Here is a 24,910-nt window from a genome sequence, read left to right as displayed (position 1 = left end):
CATGTTGCTGCTGGGCAGAGAATGTTGAGTGAGAGAAAGTGGAACTGGGCTGGGGAGAGAGGTCAGCCATTGAGTATTTTCCTTGCAAACATTAAGACCTGAATTCAGTCCCCAAGACCCAGGTACAAAGGCCAAATGTGGTGACACATGCTTTTAGGCTCTGTGCTGGAGAGGTGGAGACAGGAGGAGCCTCGGGGCTTGCTGGTCAGACAACACAGACTGTTTCGAGCAAGCTCCAGACCAGTGAGGGATTCTGACTAAAAAAACAAAAAAAAACAAGATTAAGGGTACCTAAAGAATTAAACCCAAAGCTGACATCTGGCCTTTGCACACATATACAGTGGGGGATGGGGTGAAGGGAGGGTGGGGTGGGGACACTATGACAGTCACAGTAAGGAGATGGTAACTGTCACTAAGAACTCTCCCTAACACCTCTCCTTCCCTGATGTGTCTTGATCACTAGTGAATACAGTTTCGTGTGTGTCTCTCTGACCAGCACACACGATATAGCAGACCTTTCAATTCCTACAAAGCTAAACTTACTGAAAAGTTATTAAGACTTAAATCTCAGGCTCAATGCCTTTGCTGTCCTTCTCAAACAGAAGCATGTGTGGCTGGTGCTCAATACACTCAGCTAAAGGAAGAAAGCACAAAATGCTTTCAAAGATGCATCTCCCATGATTTTCTGATATTTTGTCTACTGCCGGCAAGTATGGATTTAACATATCTCTCTGAAAATTGCTTAAATAAAAAGGATTAAACCAGAGGCTGGGGAAATAATGGCTTGGTTGATAAAGTGTATGTCATGCAAGCTTGAGGACCTGTGCCCCAATTCCCGGCACTTATGAAAAAAGCTGGGCAAAGCTGCACATGCCTGTAACCTCAACACTGGGAAGGCACAGACAGGAGGCTCCTCAGGCCTTGCTGGCCAGCTAGCCTTTAAGAATTGATGAGCTTCAGGTTCAGTAAAAGACCTCGCCTTAAAAAGTAAAGTTCAGAGACATGAAGGATGACACTGAAGTCAACCTGTCACTCACACACATGCACGCACACACACACACACACACACACATAAACACAAGCACGCACACATGCACACATATGCACACACACATGCATGCCACATTACGTTTGTTCCAGTAGAAACAGCTATGGGTTAGACAGAGATGAATATGCCTTTCTGTGTTTTAGACAGAAATATTGGCTCCTGTCAAACAATGTTTGTGGGATCATATCAACTTGCATGTCATCATTTTGAAAGGGACCACTTCCTAAAGAAAAGACAGTATGGGAGGAGTTGGGGAGGACTACCCATAACAGTGTCTTCCTCCTCTTCCATAAATAATTTGTTTCAAATGCAAAGTTCTAGATACTATTTTCTGACCAATCTAAAGTCTATAGAGAACTAACTAAAACCTACCTGCCAATTCTCAGGGGTCGCTTTTTCCCCTCTAAATTCCCATGCTACTTCTCAAATAGCCTAAACTTTGATAAATCCCTTGAAGACATTTTCAGTTCTAGTGTGTGCCTATCATTATAGCAACTGCAAGGCAAACATAACACTTAAAGAACAGTAGTGAGTGGGGCTAGAGCTATGGCCCAGTTGGCCCAGTTGGCCCAGTTGGTAGGATGCTCACCTGCTATGCAGGAAGCCTTGGGCTGGATCCCCAGCATTGTATAAAATGAGCATGGTAGCACACACCTGTAATCCCAGCCCTGGGGAGGCAGAATCTGGAGGACCAGAAATTCCAAGTCATTCCTAGCTGTGTACGGAGTTCCAAGACCAGCCAGGACTACCTGAAACTCTGCCTTAGAAATGGTATAAGTTCATGGGAGAAAACGGCTTCCAATTTTACCAAAGAGAACTGTTTCTTTTAGCACAAAGATATGGGAATGTGCTTGGTTTATCAGACCCCAGCCAGCCTTAAAAGAGAATTGGCTCAGGGGCCTGGCTTCCTCATCTTCATATTTCTCTTCATGTCTCTCCTCTGTTGCATGCTTCAATACAAGTTTGCACAATGCCCAAAGGTCCTGACAGGGACACCCTTGCTGAGAGATGAGTCCACACCTGCGAGACATGCCATGCTATCCTATCTAGCCTTAGTGATGAATTCCCTGTTCCACCATGCCCACGTTAATGTGTGCTCACTGGGCTTGACTTTCAGCTTTTTGTCATGGCTTTTGTATGGTGATTCTTTGATAATTTCAAACATGCCATGTTCACGGTCTTTTGTTTTGCTTTGTGACCACTCCCCCCCCCCCCCCCCCCCCAGTTTAAGCAGAGCTGTCTGGGTGCCCATGAGTGTGGAACTCAACGGAATCTGGTGGGCCACTCTGGACTCTGCTATGTGCTCTTTTGGAAGCAGACATGATGGAATGCATATGTCTTTCTGTGTTTACTGAACCTAATTTTTACTGAGCCAGTCGGGTGACTACAGGGCAAGAAGCACTTGCTGCTAAGCCTGATACCCTGAGTTTGAACTCCAAGAACCATGTGGTGTAATGAGAGAACCAACTCCAGCAAGCTTTCCTCTGACCTCAACACATACACACACATACACACACACACACACACACACACACACACACACACACACACAAAGACACACACTTGTGCACACACATACTAAATAGGTAGGCTGATCACATGCAAAATTAAATAATTAATTGGAAGTAATGAAATAATCTTGCTCATCTGCCCCTTTACTGTGTGCTTCTCGTGTCCCCCTACAGTGTGTGTCCACACATGCATGCATGCTCTATATGTGGCTTAAGAGTTCCTTTCTTATAATGACCCCCTGTGTTCCAAAATACATGTTCTACTAGAAACTATATCAATTCCTGATTCTACGTGTCTCAAGTAAAACTATATTTAGCATTTTGATTAAAAGTAAATGTGGTATTATTCCAGGTATTCTTAATCCCAATTTTACACCTAACAGTGTTTCCCAGATTTTACTGGGGTTTTGTTTTGTTGTGGTGGTCATGGTGTTGGGAAGTGGAGCCAGGCCCTCCTGCATGCTGGACAAGCGTTCTACCACTGAGATAGAGCCACAGGCCCAGATCTTATTGCTAGTGCAATGCTGTACAATGCCCCTGGCCAAGAGTGAGCTTAAGGTGCACAGACACTTTATAGCATCCACATGTCATACATCTCAAGCCCTTGTAATTTTAAGTTATTTCACAATTCACCACCTGCTCTATCATCCTGAAGAATCTGTTTCTCAGTTCCTCAGGCTACATTTGGAGTAATGTTTCCAAAGGGAAGCTGGGAAACAGATCCATGTGGGAGTCGATGCAATGGAATGCATGATAGATGGCTGGGCGCATTCATGTGGGCTTTGCTTAATGTCTGTCCCTCGTGTGTCCCTTCCCCTCGTCTCTGTCTGCTATCTTTCCTAGCATGTTCTCTCCTCGTACGTTAGTCCGGAAAACTCAAAAAAAGCTGTGGAACCTGCTTTATGCAATTAAATCAGTTCTGTCCTCCTTTGCTTCTCATAAAGATTTTGATTGTGAAATTGTTTGTTTGTTTGTTTTTGTTTCCCCAAATATTGCTCCAGGTTGTTGACAATTTTTACTTTTGGTGTTTCTATTGTTATATGTGGCTTCCCTGGGCTTTCTTGTCAACCATGAACAGATGTTGCTTGTGAATGGCTTTGACCTGTCGAATGACCCTCAGAGCACAGCTTGCCCTGGGGCACAGTAAAAAAGAGTGAAGGAGAGCATCTTTGTAACTTAGTCACAGAGAATTAGCAAGTGGTGTGTGCCAGAGAGTGGAAGGTGGTATGCCCTGCTCTGTGAGGTGTCCCCAGCTACAGTCATGCTTGTTGCTTGTCCAGTCTGAACTGGTTAAGTGACTAGAAGAATAAATAAGTGAGCATTCAACCAATGGGGAATATTCTCATCAGAATTAAGCGTCTGGTAGTCTCAGTGACACCTGGAGCAGTGGTCATAATCACAAAGCAGAGCTCGGGGTAACCACAGGACCTCTTGTCAGGGACTCCCACCTTGATGTCTGCGGACAAACAATGCAACAGTTTCATAAAGGAGATCATGACCATGGCAACTCTGGCAAAGGCGAATATTTAATTGGGGCTGCCTTACAATTTCAGAGTTTTAGTCCATTATCGTCATGGTAGGAAGCATGGCGACATGCAGGCAGACATGGTGCTGGAGAAGGAGCTGAGGGTTCCACACCTGGATCTTCGGGCAACAGGAAGAGACTGAATCATGCTAGGTCTGGCTTGAGCTTCTGAGACCTCAAAGCTCACTCCCAGTGACACACTTCCTCCAACAACACCACACGTACTCCATCCAACAAGGCCACATCTCCTAACAATGCCACTTCCTATGGGCACCGTGGGGGTCATTTTTATTCAAAGCACAGCAAAGACGGAGAGGGGGAAAAAAGAGAAGTTGCCTAGAAACCAGGAGAGAGAAGATGCCCCACCGTATGAAGACACAAACCTTGCAGAGCCTTCCTCCACGACAGACTAGGGAGACTTCCACAGGACCTCACTGGCCTCCCAAGGCCAGCAACCCCACCTAAACAGGCAGTCATGGATACCCTGAACCCACATCACTGGGGGAAGATATCTAAGCCCCATTTTGGTACCATTTGGGGAAATCAGAAGTCCAGAGGAGCTGTCAGAGTCTGTTCCCTAGACAGCATTGGTCACATCCCTACATTTTGTGTCTGTCCTACATCTGTTTTGTCTTCCTGCATGTGAGCTGATGGACTGTGCTGTGGAAACAGCCTTCAATCCTATCTTTAAATATTTCCAAGACAATTTTTCTTTTCTTTTCTTTTTGTTTTTTGTATTTTTCTTCTTTCTTTCATTTTAATTTGTTCATTTTGCATGCCTCCCCCCTCCTTCTCTCCTTCCCTAATACTCAGAAGAGGGAGCCTCCTCCACTAACATCTGACCTCAGCCTATCAAGTCTCATCTGGACTGCCTGTACTCTCTTCCTCTGTGGCCTGGCAAGGTCACCCCGCCAGGGGGAAGTGATCAACAAGTGGGCACCAGAGTCCGTGTCAGAGGTCACCCTGCCAGGGGGAAGTGATCAACAAGTGGGCACCAGAGTCTGTGTCAGAGGTCACCCCTACTCCCCATATTAGGGGACCCACAAGGAGACTGAGCTGCCTATCAACTACATCTGAGCAGGGGGTCTGTGTCCTCACCATGCATGGTCCTTGGTTGATGCATCAGACTCTGCAGCATCCCCCTCCACCTGGACTTGTTGGCTCCATTGGTCTCCTTGTGGAGTTCCTGTCCCCTCCAGGTCCTTCTATCTCCCCACTCTTCTATAAGACTCCCTATGCTCTGCCCAAAGTTTGGCTGTGAATCTCAGCATCTGCTTCAATCGCCTGCTGGATGGAGTCTTTCAGAGGACCACTAGGATCCCATCCTGTTCCTTCACTTCAGCTGCTTCCAGTGTCTATTCTATTTGCCCTTCTGTAAGGCAAAGGACACTGTCAACAGAACAAAACAGCCTACAGACTGGGAAAAGATCTTCACCAATCCTACATCTGACAGAGGGCAATATCCAAAATATATAATGAACTCAAGAAATTAAACACCACCAAACCAAATAATCCAATTAAAAAATGGGGTACAGAGCTAAACAGAATTCTCAACAAAGGAATATCGAATGGCTAATAAACAAAGACATGCTCAACGTCCTTAGTCATCAGGGAAATGCAAACCAAAACGGCTCTGAGATTCCATCTTACACCTCTCAGAATGGCCAAGATCAAAAACTCAAGTGACAACACCTGCTGGCAAGGATGTGGAGAAAGGGGAACAGTCCTTCATTGCTGGTTGGAGTGCAAACTTGTACAACCACTATGAAAATCAATCTGGCGCTCTCTCAGAAAACTGGGAATAGCTCATGACAATTAAGGATCAGGAAGGGGCCCTGAGGAGGTGGTGCTGTTGATAAAGGCTTGCTTTGCAAGGATGAGAACCAGAGTGTTCCTCAGAGTCTGTACCTCAAGTAAGAAAGCCAGGTGGTGTGCACTTAGTCCCAGTGTCCCGGAGACCTGGGGCTCATGGTCAGTCAGCTTAGCCAACCCATTGGGCAAACTCTAGAGCCTGTGTCAAAAAGAAGAAGTGCTGAGGAATGAAATGTGAGGTTGTCCTCCAGCCTACACACACACACACACACACACAGAGAGAGAGAGAGAGAGAGAGAGAGAGAGAGAGAGAGAGAGAGAGAGAGAGAGAGAGAATGGGACATAAAGGGTCAAGACAAGAGTCTTCACTGGCATGCACAGTTCTTGGGAAAACACAAACTTCCTAACTTGCCAGACACTGCTGTTATCTTATCCATGCAGAAAAAAAATGTGGACCTCCCTTCCTGCGGGCTGTTTGTTTTACAAGCAATTAATTGGCTGGAGCTTTAAGTGGTCAAATTTGGGAGAAAAGCCTAAAACTGCCTCTCACACTGCAGATCGTGATGTCATACCCCGCCCACCCCCCACCCCCCACCCCAGTGCCTTTGGGAGAGTCTAAACCACAGCACAGAGGTGGTCTTTCAGGAGAGCCATGCAGGTCTGCCCAGATAAGATTTGGATCTGAATATCACAGTTTAGCTGAATTAAAGAATACCTAGGAAGAAGGCGTCAGTACATAAACAACCAACCAGAGAGAGGAGACGCCACATAACAGCACTGGGAAGGTTTGTCGGCTTCCTGTGTGGCACAGCCTTTGCACCTGGTCTCTGCTTCTGGAGTGCCAGAGGTTCCTATGGAGCCATGATGAGTGTCCCCGAGACTGCTTGCTTCTGACTTAAGAACCATCCCAGGTCTGAAGCCGACGGGGGACAGAAGTGGGACATCACCTCCAGTTATCCACACTTGATGGGGAGCCCCTGCTCACGGACCGTGCCTTGTACAGCCATTCAGCTGCCGGAACAGGCACTGCCCCACTGACCTACTTCAGGATGGTCCCTACGGTTATGCAGCAACAATACGCATGACATCATAAACGACAGAATTGGGTCAGTAGTGTAAAAGGGAGCAGGCAAGTCTGCATATCTGGGACTCAAAGCCTCAGCCACGGGTGGGGAGAAGAGAAGCCCATGACTAGTCCTATTGAAGTATTTTCCTGATCACTTATTAAACACCACCCAGCTGCCCAGCCATAGAAACAGATCACAGATCACACCTGGAAAGAAGACGCAGAAGGCTAGGGCTCATTCCCATGTTCTGTCTCAACAGCATGCCAGTGCTTGAATGCAGGATAACAGAATTGCATGTGCACGTGCATATACACCACATGGACACACACAATACACACGTCCATCTCAAACTCATCAGGCCCCTTTATCTGCTGAGGCCCCCATCTCTGGCCCTGGCCCCCTTGTGTTTGGGAAACAGGTCTCTTACTGGGATCTGGGGCTCCCTAATTGGGCAAAGCTAGCTGGTCAGCAAGCCCTGGAGATCTTCCTATCTCCGCACCCTCAACACTGGTATTACAAGTGGCAGCCACCCTGTCGGGCTTTTCATATGGCTGCTGGGGGTTGAGTTTAGGTCCCCTTGCTCGCACCAAGTGGTTTCCCAGCCCCCAATGCGCTGTTTTTGATCAGCTCCCCATGTTACATAACTTTTCTCCACATGTGGTGTGTCTCCCGGCCCACTCTGTGTGCTGCTGACTGGTCTCTCAAAGGCAAGCTAACATCACATCACTGCTCTTCTCTAGGGTGTTTTGCTCTACCTTGCAGCCTATAGAACTATCCTCAAGGTCCTGGGTTTGACTTGCTTGTTCTAAACCTCCATGTATAAATAACATAGGTAAAGTAAGGGCTATGCCCCATCAGGTTGATGGAAAGTGAGACCCTGCTCAAGACTGGTGCTCACAGACCGTGTTAAGAATGGTGGACAATGATAAGTAGAAGAAGGGGTGCAAAGTGTGGGGGAGTCCAGGCCAGATGGGTAGAGGAATTATACAAGTCATTCCCTTACTTTCAACCCTAGTGTCTTTAAAATGAGATCAGAAGCAACACCAGCACTTTGTAAAATTGGCTAACAGAAAATGATGCCCAGGAGCATGGGTTGGGGCTTATAAAAACCAGAAACTCTCTCCACTACCAAATCTCCTCACCAAGCACGGTGGCACACCCCTGTCCTCCCAGCTACACAGGAGGGCTGAGGCAGGAAGAGCTCAAATTCAAAGCGAGCCTGGGCAGCTTAGTTATTCATTGTCTCATAACAAAAACTTCTAACAGGGGGCCGAGATGTAGCTTGGTGGCAGAACGTTTACCTGGCCCATGTGAGGCTCTGGGTTCCATCTCCAGCACTGTGAAATAAAAACTAAAAATAAGCAAGAGCTTCATGTGCGAAAAGAAGGTTGGTATTAATCATATGCCCAACTTCTCTAAAAGCACCCTGGAGGGAAAGGACTGCCCATCTTACGCTTTGCCAACCTAGATAAATAGAGTTTCTCCAGGCTCGAGCTCCAAGAACAAGTCTGAAAGAAGCAAATGGCATTCAGAACAGGTTTTCAGAAAAGGGGGGACAGAAAACATCAGCAAAGGATGTCAATACCAGAGTGGAGCCATCAGAGTGGTAATCAGAGGACAACGCCTCCTGAAGCTTTAAGCCAAACACACATGCCAGAAGAAGAGCTTACCAGCAATGTATCACATTATGAACTGATGGCCCCAGGGGCAAAGGCTGTGAACTCAAAACCCAGGAGGCCCTGCGCCAACCCAGCTCTCACTGCTATTTTTAAAGCCAAGTGTGGGTGAGGGGTGGGGGAAAATGAGAGAGTTTTTCCACTAGTCGTCAGGAACCGAAATGGGAAAGATCAACAGAGGCATTTATAAACAATGAATGCCATTAATTTTTTTTTTCAAGCTAGGACAGGGTTGGAGACAACGTTCTATAGGAAAAGAGTGGGGAGCCTAGGAAGGAAGAAAGGGCCCCCGGGGTCGTCTTAACTTTAATAGGAGCTTTCTGCTTCATTAATGGCATTTCAAAACAGCTGTTGGTGGGGCAGCTGGGGAGATGGCTCAATGGTTAAAGGGTTTGCTATACAAGCAGCAAGTAGGGGTGGGAGTTGGGGATCCTCAGAACCCACATGACACAGAGTAGATGTGGCAATCCCGCCTGGCTTGGCATCACTTGGAAGGCAGAGACAAGGGAGTCTCAGAGCAAGCTGGCTAGTTAGGCCAGCCTTATTGGTGAGCTCTGGGTTCAACTGAGAGACAAGGCCTCAGGAAATAAGGTGGGAAGCGATGAAGAAGACTCCGTCCATCAGCCTTCGGGCCTCCAAGCTTCTATTTCCTGGAAAACTTGGCACTACCTCGTGAGTTGAGCGGAGGGTAGAGGAGAGAGAAAGACTATTTTTAATAGTTTTAATTGGGCCACATGAAGAGATTCAGCCATGAAGGCAACCTTCCCTCTTTAACAGAAACCTGTTGATTGATGGATAGGGTTTGGAGCCATCTGAAACGGGATGCCCTTAGCGCCCGGCTCAAGATCTTCCTAGTACCTGATGCAGTGCAGGGGGAACACTGAGACATTTAAGACTCCTTTCGGGAAGAGTGAAAAACAGCAGGTCACAGAAAGCCTGGCCTGAGCTGGGGCTGCTTGGGTGTGACGGGAAGAGCATCAAACCAGGAAGCTTTCCACTGGGGGTGCTGAGAACCAAGACCCTCCTGCATCCGCATCCAGCCTTTTCCCCATTGGGCCATCTCCCCAGACCCCACCATTCCTCCCTAAGCTGCCATATCTCTTCCCCAACAGTGCCAACAATGGCTCCCAGGACCCAAACTGCCCCGGAGGGTCCTCTTGTTTCAAGATGGCCTTATTTTTCTAATTCCTCAAAAACAATTACACTTCCCTTCAAATACATGCCCTGCTTTATTTATTACGAGGGAAAACCGCTCAATGTGGGAAATGAGGAGATATAAATAAATAAGCAAAAGCAAAAACTGAAAAGGTTTGTAAGTCTACCACCCACATAGAAATCGTCACACTTCACCTGATGCCATCGCAGCCTTTGTGCGTGCACGTGCCTGCCTATTTTAAGGGCGGTTTCTAAAGGTTAGGGCTTCTGCTCTGTGCCACACCCCAACCATACTTGTCATTATCCTTCCACTAGCCAAAAATCTAGTTTGCTTATGGATGTTCCCAGCTTGAATTAACTATGATCCAGTGTTGTGGTATTTTGTTGTTTCACCTATCTCAGTGTTTTTATTAGACAAGCTGAAGGGAGCGTTTGTTCATTCTGTGCAGGTTTGCTTTGTGTTCCTAAGACCCAGTCCTGAAGTTGAAATTGCTGTAAGCTCCTTGTGTTTAGCACAAGGAAATACTTGGCCCAAATTTACCTGACAACAGTGACGTTATTTCCCTCTTCCAGCTTCAAAGTATGAGCAACAGTCATGCCATATGCAACCAATAACTGTTTGTTTGTTCGTGTATTTTTTTTCCCCAGTTTTTGCTTATTTGGTAGAGGGGAACAAGAGAGAGTTTTATATCCCTTTTCTTAACTCTTTGGTTTCTAAGTCTCCCATTTATTAAATGCTTAATTTTGAAATCCATTTCTTTTGTTTGTAGTTAGTTAGTTAGTTGTTAGTTCACATCTTTGTGTGATACTGTAGGCCTTTAGCTCTTTACCTTTTCCCCCCTTCAACTTGTAAGAAGAATTCATAAATCCATTGATTTCATAGGCAGTAGTTTTTCAAGTTCATTCCCCCCACCTCTCTCTCTTGTATATGTGTGTGTGTGTGTGTGATAGTTAATGTGTGTTATTGTTTTGAGACCAGCTCTCATGCAACAAAGGCTAGCCTTGAACTTCCTTATGTAACTAAGGATGACCTTGAACTCCTGATCTTCCTGCCTCCACCTCCCATTTTACAAGACTGAGGTCATGAGCTACCTCAGTTTGTGCAGTGCTGGGGACCAAGCCTGGAGCCTCACACTTACTAGGCAGCCAATCCACCACCTGTGCCACACCCCAACCATTATGACCATATTTGTATGTGATCCATGTTAACCAATGTGTTTGGTGTATTGTTTTACCAAAAAACAAACAAACAAAAAAAACCCAAAATACTGTGCTTAGAAAGAGTCACTCTTATTAAGAATAAACAAGCTAGTACTTAGATTTTCTTTAGGTAATTTATTAGTTTCAACTCTTAGTTTCTTGCTTCATCCAAACTTTATTTCTGAAATTCTTCTAGATAAGCACCTGTTGCTTTCACCAAAAATGAACCAGATGCCTCACCATTATTTCTTCTTCCACTGTTTATTGGAGAAGTCATTTTTACCAAGCAATGAATTCTTCTTTTTTCCTTCCCTCCCTCCTTCTTTTAAGAGTTGAATTCTCCAAGATATTATTCAATGCTTTTTTTTTTTTTTTTTTTTTTTTTTTTAGTATTTCAAGACAGGGTTTCTCTGTGTATACTTGGCTATACTGGACTCACTTTGTAGAGCAGGCTGGCCTCGAACTTACAGAGATCCACCTGCTTCTGCCTCCCAGAGTGCTGGGATTACAGGCCTGCGCCACTGCACCAGGTTCAAGAGATAGACTTTTTTACATGAGAGAAAGCCTACAGTATTGTCTGTCTGAGTCCCTAGTCTGGCTTACTTTGCTCCATAGTGATCTCCAGTTCTACCTATCTTTGTGATGTTCCCATTGGAAGGTTAGACTGTGGCAATGCTGATCTAAGTCTGGGGTTCCACACCCAGGTCGCCCATCAGCTGTCCTGTGAGTGAGGTGCCACAGAGGCCAGAAGGGCTCTTCAGATTCCTTGGAATTACAGGCAGCTGTGAACTGCCACTTGAGTGCTGGGAACTGAAACGCATCCTCTGCAAGAGCAGTAAGCACTCTGAAGGGCTGAGCCATTCCTCCAGCCCCTTGAGACTAACTTTGTGCTAAATCACAGCCATGTCAGTTCTTGTGTTTGACATAGCTAGCTCAGACTTGAGGAACCTGAAGTGGTAACTGCATGGTCAGTCACTGCTCAGGAGGTGACGGTCTCACTTGTAGCAGATCTTTGCTAATTTGTGAGTTCCTCTTTTTCCCATCCTTTATACCCCCACCCACCCACCCTTGTTTTACTCCCTAACACTAGATAGGAGAAAAAGACGGAGGAGAGAGAGAAAGACAGAGAGGGAGACAGAGAGAGAGAGAGACAGAGACAGAGAGACAGAGACAGAGATCCCTGAATCTAAAATCTAATCTCTTTACTTTGTTTCTTCTTTGACTATAACAACTAATAACAAACTGTAGCCATCCTCCCTAAATGACCAACCACCACCAATCCCACCTCTCGGGGGGCCTAGCATTTATATAACCTCTGGAAAGTTCCCAGAATTCCAAATGTCACAGAATCACAGAAACTACCTTCATCTGGCAAAACCACACATCTGCTAGAGCACAAGGCAAATCATAGTCAGCTGCTACAGGCAGGCCAAAGCAGCCCCACCTCCCCCCTATACCTGGGATTAAAATGAAAGCACATTCTTATAATATTCCTCCGTGTGTGTGTGTGTGTGTGTGTGTGTGTGTGTGTGTGTGATTTTTTTTTCCTTTGGTTTTTCGAGACAGGGTTTCTCTGTGTAGCCTTGGCCATCCTGGACTCACTTTGTAGACCAGGCTGGCCTCGAACTCACAACGATCCGCCTGCCTCTGCCTCCCGAGTGTTGGGATTAAAGGCGTGCGCCACCACACCCGGCTCGTGTGTGATTATTTTTAAAGAAAACAAAATTCCAGAATTCTCAAAACTGTCACTACACTCATTACCTCAGCACCTGCTTGTTAGGGACTCAGGGCTGAGTGTTTTACACAAGGTCCCGGAGCACAGGACTGCTGTGTGAACCTTTTTCCACTAAGGCATGCTGTCCTCATAAATTACACGTGTATATACATGCACACATAGCCAGATATGAACACCCAAATGTAGCTTATTGTAGAAGTCATAGTAATTTGTTAAACAATATCCTATTTTTGTATTTCAAAGTCTTACAACTCTGGTATTATTAGAAAATGGGAGATGGCTCTCGATGGGGAAGAATAAGGTCCTGCATTTAAATCCACAGTACTCCCACCCCCCTAAATAAATAAAAAATTAAAAAAAAAAAAAAAAACAACAACCAGCCATGGCTGAAAAGCTGCAAAGGCCAGCAACCCAAGCACTAGGTGACAGAGACACGAAACTCCCCAGGGCTTGCTGGGTCTCAAGGGAGCAAGTAAGATAGCTAGGGATGGAGGAAATCTTTCCCCTTGTGTTCCTTCTCCCGTGCGTGTGCAGTGGTCACACACACTGACACACTCACGAGCAGGCACTACACACACGTCACACCACACGCCAACACATACACACACACACAAAAAGAATAGTAAGCAACCAAGATGGGAACATGGTTTTGACTAAAGGAGAACTCTCCTTATCGGTTTTGTTTGTTTTTGTTTTTGTTTTTCCAGACAGGGTTTTTCTGTGTAGCCTTGGCTGTGCTGGACTCACTTTGTAGACCAGGCTGGCCGCGAGCTCACAGAGATCCACCTGCCTCTGCCTCCCGAGTGCTGGGATTAAAGGCGTGCACCACCACACCCAGCATCCTTATCATTTTTAACAATAAAATAAGTGGTCCTTGAGCAGTTGTATGCACCCCTAGAGACAGCAGTGTAGACACAATGGCTAATGCTCTTGTAGCCTTGACTACAGGATCCTAGCTAAGAGGACTACTGAGATAAGAGTCTTGGTCCATGTCTCCCTGAATGCACCGGATCGCCACTGCTCTTGGAAGCTAAGCAGGCTTGGGCCTGGTTAGAACTTGGATGGGAGATCACAGGACTAGAAGGCTTCCCAGCTAATGCGTCACATAAGCCACAGTCCTTCGTTCTTTCCAGAGGAGCTACCAGCTACGGCTGTCCCTGCCCCCTTAGTTAAAATAACAGTTTACATACAAAACCCAAGGCTCATTTATTAATCAAATGAAGAAACCTGCAAGGAATTATTCCTCCCGGGTACATGAAAGCTCAATTATTTTTTTAAATTACTTTTTACAGCGTCAAGATGATAATTCAAGTTCCTGGCTTCTTGTATACTGTTCCTCCTCTTCAGGTGATGTGTGTTTATGTACTCACTGGCAAACTCTAACAGATTTTCTTTCACATTGACCTTTGTCGTGTACCAAGAGACAGAGTTACTCTCCGTGGCTTCACTTGGCTTTGTATGACGTTAGGGCCCAGAAATAGTCTTCATGTCATTATATCAGACAGAAGTGGCGTGGGACTGTAAAGGAGCTGCACCCTACGTTCTGAATGTACTGGTAATTATTTTATGTGTGATTATATTTAGAATTATATGCCCTAAGTAACATGAAAAAAAAAAAAAAAAACAGTACTCCCCACACCAAAGGCAATTCCAATTACTCATATCACCCACTATCTGAAATTATTTTAATGGAAAATTCTTTAAGTAACCAAGTCAGGGATTTTATACTGTGCACACTTCTGACTAGTGTCCACACTGCCCTGCGCAGAAGCACCCCCTCTCCTGTTGTACTTATGCCGTGTACGTCACCCACCTGGTCATTGTAGGGTAGCCATCTCGGTTATCAGACCAACTACATCTCAGTGCCCATGTCACTCATCCCATTTCCCCTCACCATATAGGCTTTATATCAACTCCCATGGCAGGAAGATAGTGAGAACCACTCATGAGGGATTTTGACATAGGAGAAGGAGAGACAGAGATTTTTATAGTCGCATAAATCTCATTATGGTACAATGTCGTAGCTATGGTTGTTGCTTTTACTATTCCTAATAATTCAAAAGTTAGCTTTATCATGAGAATGGATAGAATAAAAATAGTATATTTAGAATTCTGTGCTACTCATGGTTTTAGGCATAGAGTGGGAATCTTATAACCCTGACAGATGAGGGTAAGCTGTTGTATTTATAGATGTTCATGTTTATATATAGGGTTATACATTTTTAAAGTATTTTTTCTAAGCCAGCTGGGTATTGTGGCACACATCTGTAACTCAAGTGCTGAAGAGGTTAGATGTAGGAAGATTCTGATAGCCTGGGTTTCATAGCAAGTTTGGAGCTCTTGCCTCAAAAGAAAAAGAAAAAGTTTTCCATTTCACAGCGAAAAAGCATTTTTTCTTATCTTGATTTATATTAATTTTCATCAAATGAGCTGAAGTCATAATTCTACAGTGGTAATTGTAGACAAATTTAGATTTCTTCAGGACAGAACTGAAGCAATCTAAATTTTTTAAATTAACATTTAAACATTCCTGCTAATTCAAATACTGTACTAAGGCTGCATTTCTTTTTCACATGTGGTTTTTCCTCATTCTCCAAATCATTTCTATAGTTAAGGACTCTGGATTGTTAACCCTTACTTTGCCTTTAACTTTGACATTATATTGAATTTTCCTAAGAGTTAAGCAATGTCTCAATGTCAAAATCCTCTCAGAATCGTTCCAGCCAATCTAAGTATAGAAGCACATACCTATAACCTCAAAACTCAGGAGAGAAAAATCAGAAGAACATAGTTAGAGCAAGGCTAGCCTAAGCTACATAGCCAGATTTGGTCTCAAAAGAGAACAAAACTGCACACACACACACACACACACACACACACACTGAAATTTAGTTTAGTGTTAGAGCCCTTGTCAATCATGTGCAAAGCCATAAGTTTAATACTCAGTACCACAAAAAGAAAAAAATAAATGGTATGGCCAACTGTTTAATATATATGTATTATATTTGTGTATATATATATGTAACAGATTTCATTAATAGCATGTCATTCTAATAGATGTGCTACCAACATAAAGAAAAAAATCTATCTTTGTGTATATTTGTGCATGGTGTATCTGTGGGTGTGAGTGTGTGTGTGAGTGTGTGTGTGAGTGTGTGAGTGTGTGTGTGTGAGTGTGTGTGTGTGTGAGTGTGTGTGTATGTGGGTGTGTATGTGTGTGTGAGTGTGTGTGAGTGTGTGTGTGAGTGTGTGTGAGAGTGTGAGAGTGTGTGTGTGTGTGTGTGTGTGTGTGTGTGTGTGTGTGTGTGTGTGTGTGTGTACGTAGAGGACAGAGGACTAACAACCTCAGGTGTCGGCCCCCATCTTTCACTTTGTTTGGGACAGGGTCTCTTGTTGTTGGCCACTGTGTACCCAGGGCCAGGTGACCTAGCAGCTTGGAGGGATTCTCCTTTCTCTGTCTCCCATTTCCCCATAGGAATGCTGGGATTGCAGAATAAAAGACAAATGAGATTTACACAGGTTCTGACGATCCAGACTCACGTTCTCACTCCTGCACAGTAACCCCCTGAGCCATCTCCCCAGACCTGGGGAGGGGGGGTATTTAAGTATTTTCTTTCAACATTTATGTTTAGACTTCCTTACACTCTAGACTTCAGCATTAATTCTGGATGGATGGCTCAGTAGCCCCCAGTGTTAAGTAATAGCAAGCCAGTGAAACAGCCCAATGTGTAATCCCTAATCAGTGCTTTTCTGGCCTCTTCCTGATCCATCAGAAGGTATGTCTAATATTCTCAATGATTTGCACTTGTAACTCCTAAAACTGTCTTGGTTTATGCTAGAACATCAAAAGTCCAAGGAATAACTGATGAATTAAGTAACAAATTGGCCTCATTAGTTGCCTTCAGCTCCATGCCATAAGCCTCACAAGCCAAGGATCTACCTTGATCTTGTTTCCAGAGACTCATTTTTAACAAAGTGTGTGTGTGTGTGTGTGTGTGTGTGTGTGTGTGTGTGTGTGTTGTATGTGCCATAGTGCTCATATGGAGATCAGAGAACCACTGTGGCAATTGGTTCTCTCTCTCTGCTATGTGGGTCCTGATCATTGACTCAGTCACCAGGCTGAGCAGCAAGCCCCATGCCCACTGAACCATCTTGCCCTGGCTCTCATCTGCCTTTTGCCATAACAGTACATGAGAACAAGTCAAGAGAGGTGGTCCTAAAAGTGCTACATCCCAGACTCACTCTGAAAGGCACCCTCCATCATGCCCTCATTGCATTGAGACCTTCACATCTGTGGTTCTAGGGGGTGTGCTTCCACTGTTCATACTAATTAATGAAGCCTTTGATGACTTCCTGCTATAGATAAGAGTTTATGTCTCAGGCCACCAGAACTCATCTGCCTTCCTTGTTCTGCCCTTTCCAAAAGAGCTTTATCACAACAGTTAAATCACAATTTTGTGTAAGTTTGAAGGTCAGTTTTGGCACTATGACTAACCACTGATATTTTCTAATTCAAATATTTGACTATGGTTACATTTCTTTCTTTACACACATTTTATTTTCCCTCAAAATAAAAAAAAATGCCCTTTCTACTCCCTTAATTTTTTATACCTCTGCAGTTTATAAACACTTCCACAGACCTTTCAAATGTTATTATCTATTATAAAATTCAAAGTCAACAAACTTCCATGCTCCGTTTTAATCTTACCCTCTTACTTCATCTTGCAGTTCTAACCTGGGCTACTGCAGACTTATATCGTAGACCCCACTTCTCCCCCATGTTTCTTCTGCACTACAACTAATGTTTTATTTTATTTAATTTCTGAACGTACTCTGTCATTTTTCTAGGGCACATTTTACAGTATTTAGTTTTTAAGAATGAGCACATGGAAAAAGTATTTTGAAAAAAGATTTAAAATTTGGAAAATATCTATATTCTACCATCATTTATATTTGGTAATTTAGCTAGGTATAAAAATCTAGGTTGGCAAAAAAAATCTAGGTTGGAAAAAATTTTTTGCCAGACTTTGCAATTTGACTGTTTTTGAGGTTCTATGGACTATGGACCTTCCAGTTTCTAAACTGTCATTTTGAAATTTTGTGTTCCTGTCTGTTGTTAAACTGCTTACCATGTTTCACTAGCTTTCTCTCTTCCAAATAAATACTAAATTCACTTCTACTCTTTCTATCAGTGATTTTTAGTTCCTACAGTATATTTTTACTGGGTCTTCAATATGATTAAGTGTATTATACTAATCCAATATTATTTACTTGAAATTCAGTGGCATCTTTGTTTCTAAGTATTTAATCTTATACAATCATTTCTTTTAAATGTTTTATGTTCATTCATCTGTTTACTTGTTTAGCGTACCAGGGGTCTGTATACCCCTGCTTATATGCAGAGGTCAGAGGGAAATTCCCAGAGTCAGTTCTTTCCTTCTACCAGTTACAAGGATCAAATTCAGGTTGTCATTTGTGCACTGAGCTACCTCATCCACCCCTATGAAATCCTTTTCTATGCATAGCTCCAGACTTATATAACACTTTAATTTAGGGATTTTCAATTTTAATAATGAAAAATTTGTATACATTCAGTAAAATCTGTACTCCAGATTTTGATCATATCCCAGGCTAATTATCAATACAACTGTAAGGCATTGTCCCATGAAGCTGGGTAGCAGTGAGCCTCAAGACCTAGGCAGCCACACTACGCTGGGGGAGCAAAGCAGTTCCAAGATGCAGTGTATAATAGAGTGAGACTATTAAGTGCAGTTTGTGTATGCATGTGTTTGTGCATGGGTGCATGCTTGTGAGTGTGCAGATGCACAAGTGTATACATGTACACAAGAGCCTATGGAGGCTAGAGGAATTCTCAGGTATGGCTCCTCAGACACAACCCACCTTCTTTTTTGAAAGAGGATGGCTCACTGGCCTGAAAGACACTGATTAGGCTGGGGTAGGTGTCTAGGGAACCCCACAGATCCTCCTGTCTCCTTGCCAGCACTGCAATTACAAACACGAATCATCACACCTAGCCTTTTTGTTTTATGTGGGTTCTGGGAGCTGAACACAGGCCCTCCTGCACACAAGGCAAGCCCTTGACCAACTTAACTCTACCTCTAACCCCTTTTGGTGCACTTCTGATTCACAGGATTTTCAATTTATGATTATCAGATTAGGACATAATCTTTTCATAGGTCAAAGGACATCTCTCTCTCCTTCTCTCTCTCTCTCTCTCTCTCTCTCTCTCTCTCTATCTATCTATCTATCTCTCACCTTTTCTTTTAATATTTTTAAAATAAAATGTGAGCATGTTAAAAATAACATACATACAAAGTTACGCTTTGCAGCCCATCTCTACCAGTTTGGCTCTGTGCCTCTTTGAATTAGGAAACCCTACAGAACCACACATTTTCATGCTGAAAATAAGAATGTAACAAAGTCCAAACAAACTGTGATGTTGCTGGTTTTCAAATGCTTTAAGGACTGAGATGAGCAATCCACTGCAATGTGATAGAACGACTGGTCAAGCTTGTGTTGCTCTTACAGTTCATCCCTGGACCACTGCTTTTCTTTATCTGTTAAAGGCACGTATATCACCCCCATCAGAGGCTTCATTTTGACGCTGCCATCTTGTAGTTTGTCATACTGCTCCAGCATTTGGTTTCCTCCTGCGGGACCGACTGGCATCTCTTTATGACACTGTTCTGTTAGCAACTCTGTAGGGAAAGTGTTCTGCTTTGATGATTAAAGCAGTCAAGGGAACAGAAATATGGGCTACATTTTTAAATTTGAGAGCCCATGTGGACATATTAAAATTCAAAACTAGATTGTTTTTCTCTCTAACCAGGCATAAAGGGGACATACAGCAAGGCATCAGTGATGGAAGGCAGTAGTAACAGAATAAGGTCAGACCAGGCCTTCTCCAAATCCTTCTAGAATAAACCAGGGCCACCGCAGTAATCCAAACCAGGTCAGAGTAGAAGCTTTCCCCATTCAATCAAGCTTGTCCTTGCATGGAGAAAACGGGAACGGATAACACTGAGTAATCACTGGTGGTCTGACTCATATCAAGAAGTAAAGTACAAAAGCAAGCCGGAAACTGAAGTCAGGGAAAGGAAAGGTATAGATGAAGGAAAATCTGCCATCATTCATAATGACACTATTTTTGAGGCTAGCTCATAGTGAAAAACTACTTCCCTTTGAAGGTCTTGTTTACCTTCCTACACAGGCACAACTAGCAGGCTCTGAATGGAAATGAAAAGTCCTTAATTTCCAAGGACAGCCTTTGAAAGAATACCATGCTCCACCTGAGTGATTATTCTCAGAAACAAAGGTGCTTTTCTACCACTGTGTATAAATAAGTAACATGCCTTCACGGTGTGTGTGTGTGTGTGAGAGAGAGAGAGAGAGAGAGAGAGAGAGAGAGAGAGAGAAGAGAAGAGAAGAGAGAGAGAGAGAGAGAAGAGAAGAGAAGAGAAGAGAAGAGGAGAGACAGATAATCACAGGGTTATGCACAGTAACCTTAGGAGGTCTGGACTGTAGCTCAGTGGCTGAATGCATACCTAGTATGTGTGAAACCCCAGGTCTCATCTCCAGAACGAAAGGGAAGGAGAAGGAAAGAGGAAAGGAGAGGGTGGAGAATTGGAGGGGAGAGAGATGAGAGGGCAGAGAGCTGGAAGGAAGAGAAAGATTAGTGTGATAAGATGGAAGGGGAAGAGGGAAGAGAAGAAGGTGGGAGAATAAGATGAGAGGGGAGGACGGGGAGGACGAGGAGGACGAGGGGATGATAGAGAGATACAAGGAAGAGGGCAAAGAAGAAAAACATTTGGACAGAGGAAGGGAAATGCCTCGTATGAATGACAGAGACAAAGCATTGGTCACTAGCCAAGAGTGACAGGCAAGCATTCCAGATATATAAAGCAGTGTATGCAAGATCTGGGAAGGCAGAAGAGAACTGAAAGAAAGTCGCGTGGCTAGTACCTCAGGAGTACAAGGGATTGCAGGCTTCCCCCAGCTCACACCACACTTACCCATCATGGTGAGCCTGTGAGAATAGGTAAGACATTAGGGTAGGCGTGATTCAGTAAGGATCAAAAGAGAAGAGGCGGATGACCTACGTGAACAGTAAAGAACATGTATTTTGCTAACTTGGATTAAGAGAAAGAAAACAAGGGGTGGCTCAGATCTGCTTACATCATGAGCCATCTCCTTTATATCATATAGCCTCGTCTATATTATAAAGGGGAGAACAAGGAATAAACAAGAGTAGACACTTTGAGAAAAAAATGTGGGTTGAGGGGAAACATACATTTTATTACAGTTTTTCCATTTTTCAAGTTTCATTTAAAAAAAAAAAAAACAAGAGAAGAATTAACTGTTTGGAAGTATCATTTTCTTTCAGTGATTTCAGACTCAACCACAGGAAGGAGCAAGCTGTACCTAACCAAAGTTTGCTGTATGCCTGACAGGAACACACGCAAAGCATGGACTACGCTGTGGAGCCTGTAAAATGAGCATCCATCACAAGTGTGCAGATGGCCTGGCACCCCAGCGGTGCATGGGCAAGCTGGTAAGGGCTAGTGCCAGATGGAGCCCTGGGACTCTCAGCCCAGAGTCCCTCAGAGTCTGTCCCAGGGAAGCCACAACCTATAAACCCCTCCTCAAGCACTCTGGGGCATCTTCAGGAACACTGGCCTGGCACTCAGCTTAACTGGCACAGTGATGGAGCAGGGGGCGTGTCAATCTCAGTAACAATTGTCCCACACCAGAAACGTGCTCAGGAGAGCATCAGGTGTGTCTCCTGTGGGACCTTCTCAGCTAGCACTTCATTTCTCTCCTCCTCAGACAATTCAGATTTTCAAAGTCAAAACTAAGCAAAGCATTGCAGCAGCCCCCCAGCAGCCCATGCCAACAAGGCTGCTTTGTTATAGCTAGGTTATGAGGTGTTTAATTAGCTGCCATTTGAGTGGAAGTGGAGCGAAGACTGAAGCTAACCCCCACCACAATATGAGCATACAGGAGCACTTACTTGCCACTTGTGGCAGCCATGTTGGTCAAACTAAAGGAGATCTCACAGGCTGACCACATTCTGCTCACACTATCTCAGGAGCATGGGCATTTGTCCCAGTGCATCCCAGAACACTTTTAAGGCCAGTGGAACTAGAGTGAGCAAAGTGTTACGTCAAGAATGTCTGCTACAGAGAATAAGCAAGTCTTCGGAAACTGTTTTCCCAGCCCAGGAAAGGAATTCTGCTGACTTTAAGGAAAGTCCATCATGATAAGTAAATACAATATCTTAACACAAGATGCAATGTTACCAAAGACCTGACCTCATCTCGGGCAGTGCTCAGACAAAGATGGGCACCACTTGCAAGAACGTGTGTGAGGATTCATGGGTGCTGTTAGGGTCCAGGTCACCAAGATACCTTCCAAGCGTGGATTCTAGTGAGCCTAGGTTCTTAGAAAACGCATCCAGTGACTCTGGCTTGCAGTGTCCTCTTGAATTCCTGCTGCATATGTCCCCTTCTGCCTTTCCAAGATCAGTTCCCCCAAGCCAAAGGAAAAGCCCACAGGTAAGGGGTCAGAAGCACAAAAGAAGCAAGGGATCAAAGTGATGATTCTGGGTGACACTGTGGAAATATACAGGGGCCTTAGACATGCCCTGACATCTACCTTCTCCTGTGTAAGCTTCTTATCATTTGAAGCATCCACCGTAAGCTGTGGTAGAAAACTGGTAGGTGCGTCCTGAGGGTGAGGGGTTTCTGTGTACAGTGAGGCTATAGGGCACAGGACAAGGGGCAAGGAGCAGAAGGCCGAGAGATTGCCTTCTGGATAGAATGTTACCTTGTTCACCTCCATCCAGTCCTCTCTCCTCTGTCCCCTTTCAGTGCTAAGTTATAAAATTAATAGGCTCTACCAGTACGGTAAAGGAAAGCAACAACTGGGTTTGTTTTTAGGACTCTTGCATGGCTTTCTCCATCTCTCCTCTGATCTTAAGCCCTTCTCTCTCCAGCCAAAGGGATTTCGGCGTTACTACAGCTCCCCCTTGCTCATTCACGAACAGTTTGGATGCATTAAAGAAGTTATGCCCATTGGTGAGTTGGGACAGTAATGCTCTGAGGTGGGTGGGATTTTAGCAGCAAAGTCGATGATGACGGTGACCCACACAGGGTCACAAAAGCCAGTGAGACAGCCTTAGATATCGGTGTGGTCGCTGTTTCAGATCCACTCATTTTGCCAAAGAGGAATCATCTTTGTCACCATTTCCCAGAAGGAGTTTGAAAACCATAGAGTCTCAAAAGTAGACACCACACACACTTGCCCAGCTACCAGCATCAAAGCAACACACCCACTCAACCATCAGCACAGGGTGCAGCCCTGGGGCAGAGTCAGCTCCCCACTAATCAAGACTCAGTGAACCCTCTGCCAGTGGTCACTCGTAGTGGGCAGAATCCTATTTGATGTTTTATGGGCAGGTTGCTTTTGTTTGCTTTGTTTTCTGTACCTGCAAGCTTCTATACCTATGGTCTTCCCATTTGGGTGGATTTTAAACTAGAAATGACAAACTCGACAGCTTTTCGTTACAAACATAATTCCGAGGGGTGGTCATTTCCTATTCTTGAGAACATTTTTGTCCTACTTCAATTATTTTTTCTCTCAAGACCAAGTATCTTGGTGATCATAGCTTCCCACTGCAGGAAACAAACCAGTCCCAGGGAAGAACCTGCAAAGTGTAGGGGGAAACATAACAGAAGAGGAAAGCCAGCCACTTGGGAAGACTTTGGGAGCAGAATTCTGGTTAGACACGTCAAGTTCCCTGGGAGAGCAGCAGTATGATTATTCGGACCCTGGTTCCGGTTGGGCACGTGGAGTGCCCTGAGAAAGCAAGGATGTTTGACGTGAGCCCTCGTCCATTAGGAAAGAGCTAACACACAGCCCCTTGGCCAGGTCCCCAGAGCTCTTCAGCAGAGATCTGGCTTCCCAAGTCAGGGGGAGCGGGCGGGATGGCGGCTGAGATAGGTATTTTCTTCTTTTGCAGCTTGTGGCAATAAGGTGGATCCAGTGTACGAGGCCCTCCGATTCGGCACATCCCTGGCCCAGAGAACAAAGAAGGGCGGCTCAGGCAGCGGTTCTGACTCACCTCCCAGAACCTCGGTAACTGACCTCATTTCTGGTTCCCTAAAGTGTCTGGGCGGGGCCTGAGGAGATGGCTAAGCTTGTCAAGGGCTGGTGGGGCAAGCATGAAGACCTAAGTTTGATCCCCAACCCACATAAAAGCCAGTCACTGCCCCCACTTTACCAACCGAGCCAGCCCCCAGTCTCCTACAATCTGTGACGTTATAAGGCACCTAAACCCTGACCGCCTCCAGGAGAGAGTATCATTTTCATTCGACACTCAAAAGGTGATGTCAGTTCATCTACTGGAAGAACCATAGAAATGGTGCTAAATGTGACTTAAGGAAAAGCCATGCCCAGGTGTGTGAGTATGCGTGGACAACTGTATGCCCCTTAACATGTCAATCAGTGACGGACCACGTATAACTGCTGGAAACTCACAAATGCCATGCAAGTCCCTCTTTAGCTCTGGCACCGACGCTAAAGTTCTACTCGGTTGGCCCACAACACAACATGGCTCGCTGGCTTATTCTGTGCTGTCTCCTCCTCTTTCCTCCAAGACCTCAGAGCTCGGAGAGGTTCCTGAAGAGGCTGATGGGCCAGGAGACAGCTGTGACCTCAGGACACGCAGCAACAGTGGTGAGTGGACACTACCCTACCCAGAGCTGAGCACGCTGCCGGGGTTGCCAGGGGCTAGGTCCATTCCTTCCACACTCCTCTTATCATCTGCTCACTCTGGAATATGACATGGCCGAGTTCTACTGTTCTAGAAAGAAAGTGGGTGTCCTTCCCAGGCAATTCCAGTGCTCTGATTCCATTTCCCTACACTCTGTGTTCTCAGACCTACAGGCCTGGGCCATTAACGGGCTTGGGAGTTGTTTACAACCCTTTTGTGAATGAAGTTTTCCTCCATGGACGCGGATTAGAACTGAAAAACCTAACATTACTTTGTACCACATCTGAGGTACCTGTTCAGGTGGGCAGTGGTGGCAGTCAGAGGAGAAGGGACCACATTCCACATTCCAGTCCTTCCAGGAGATTGTTAAAATGCAAAAACCACCGT

The 24,910-nt window shown here is 44.8% G+C and overlaps 1 protein-coding gene across 1 annotated transcript in view; it reads left to right on the top strand.

Moving 5' to 3' along the window:
* The window catches only part of Stac (SH3 and cysteine rich domain), a 115,951-nt gene that overhangs the window by 56,060 nt on the left and 34,981 nt on the right, over positions 1–24,910 (top strand). Inside the window, exons 3-6 of the mRNA XM_051140107.1 lie at positions 21,201–21,301; positions 22,745–22,826; positions 23,771–23,886; positions 24,408–24,486. Of these exons, the coding sequence (XP_050996064.1) occupies positions 21,201–21,301; positions 22,745–22,826; positions 23,771–23,886; positions 24,408–24,486 (378 nt within the window). The remainder of the gene's footprint in view (positions 1–21,200; positions 21,302–22,744; positions 22,827–23,770; positions 23,887–24,407; positions 24,487–24,910) is intronic.

The sequence above is a fragment of the Acomys russatus genome, chromosome 32 (assembly GCF_903995435.1).
Source record: "Acomys russatus chromosome 32, mAcoRus1.1, whole genome shotgun sequence".
Lineage (NCBI taxonomy): Eukaryota > Metazoa > Chordata > Mammalia > Rodentia > Muridae > Acomys > Acomys russatus.
The sequence above is the reverse complement of the archived record's forward strand: the minus strand, read 5'-3'. Positions and strand labels throughout refer to the sequence as shown.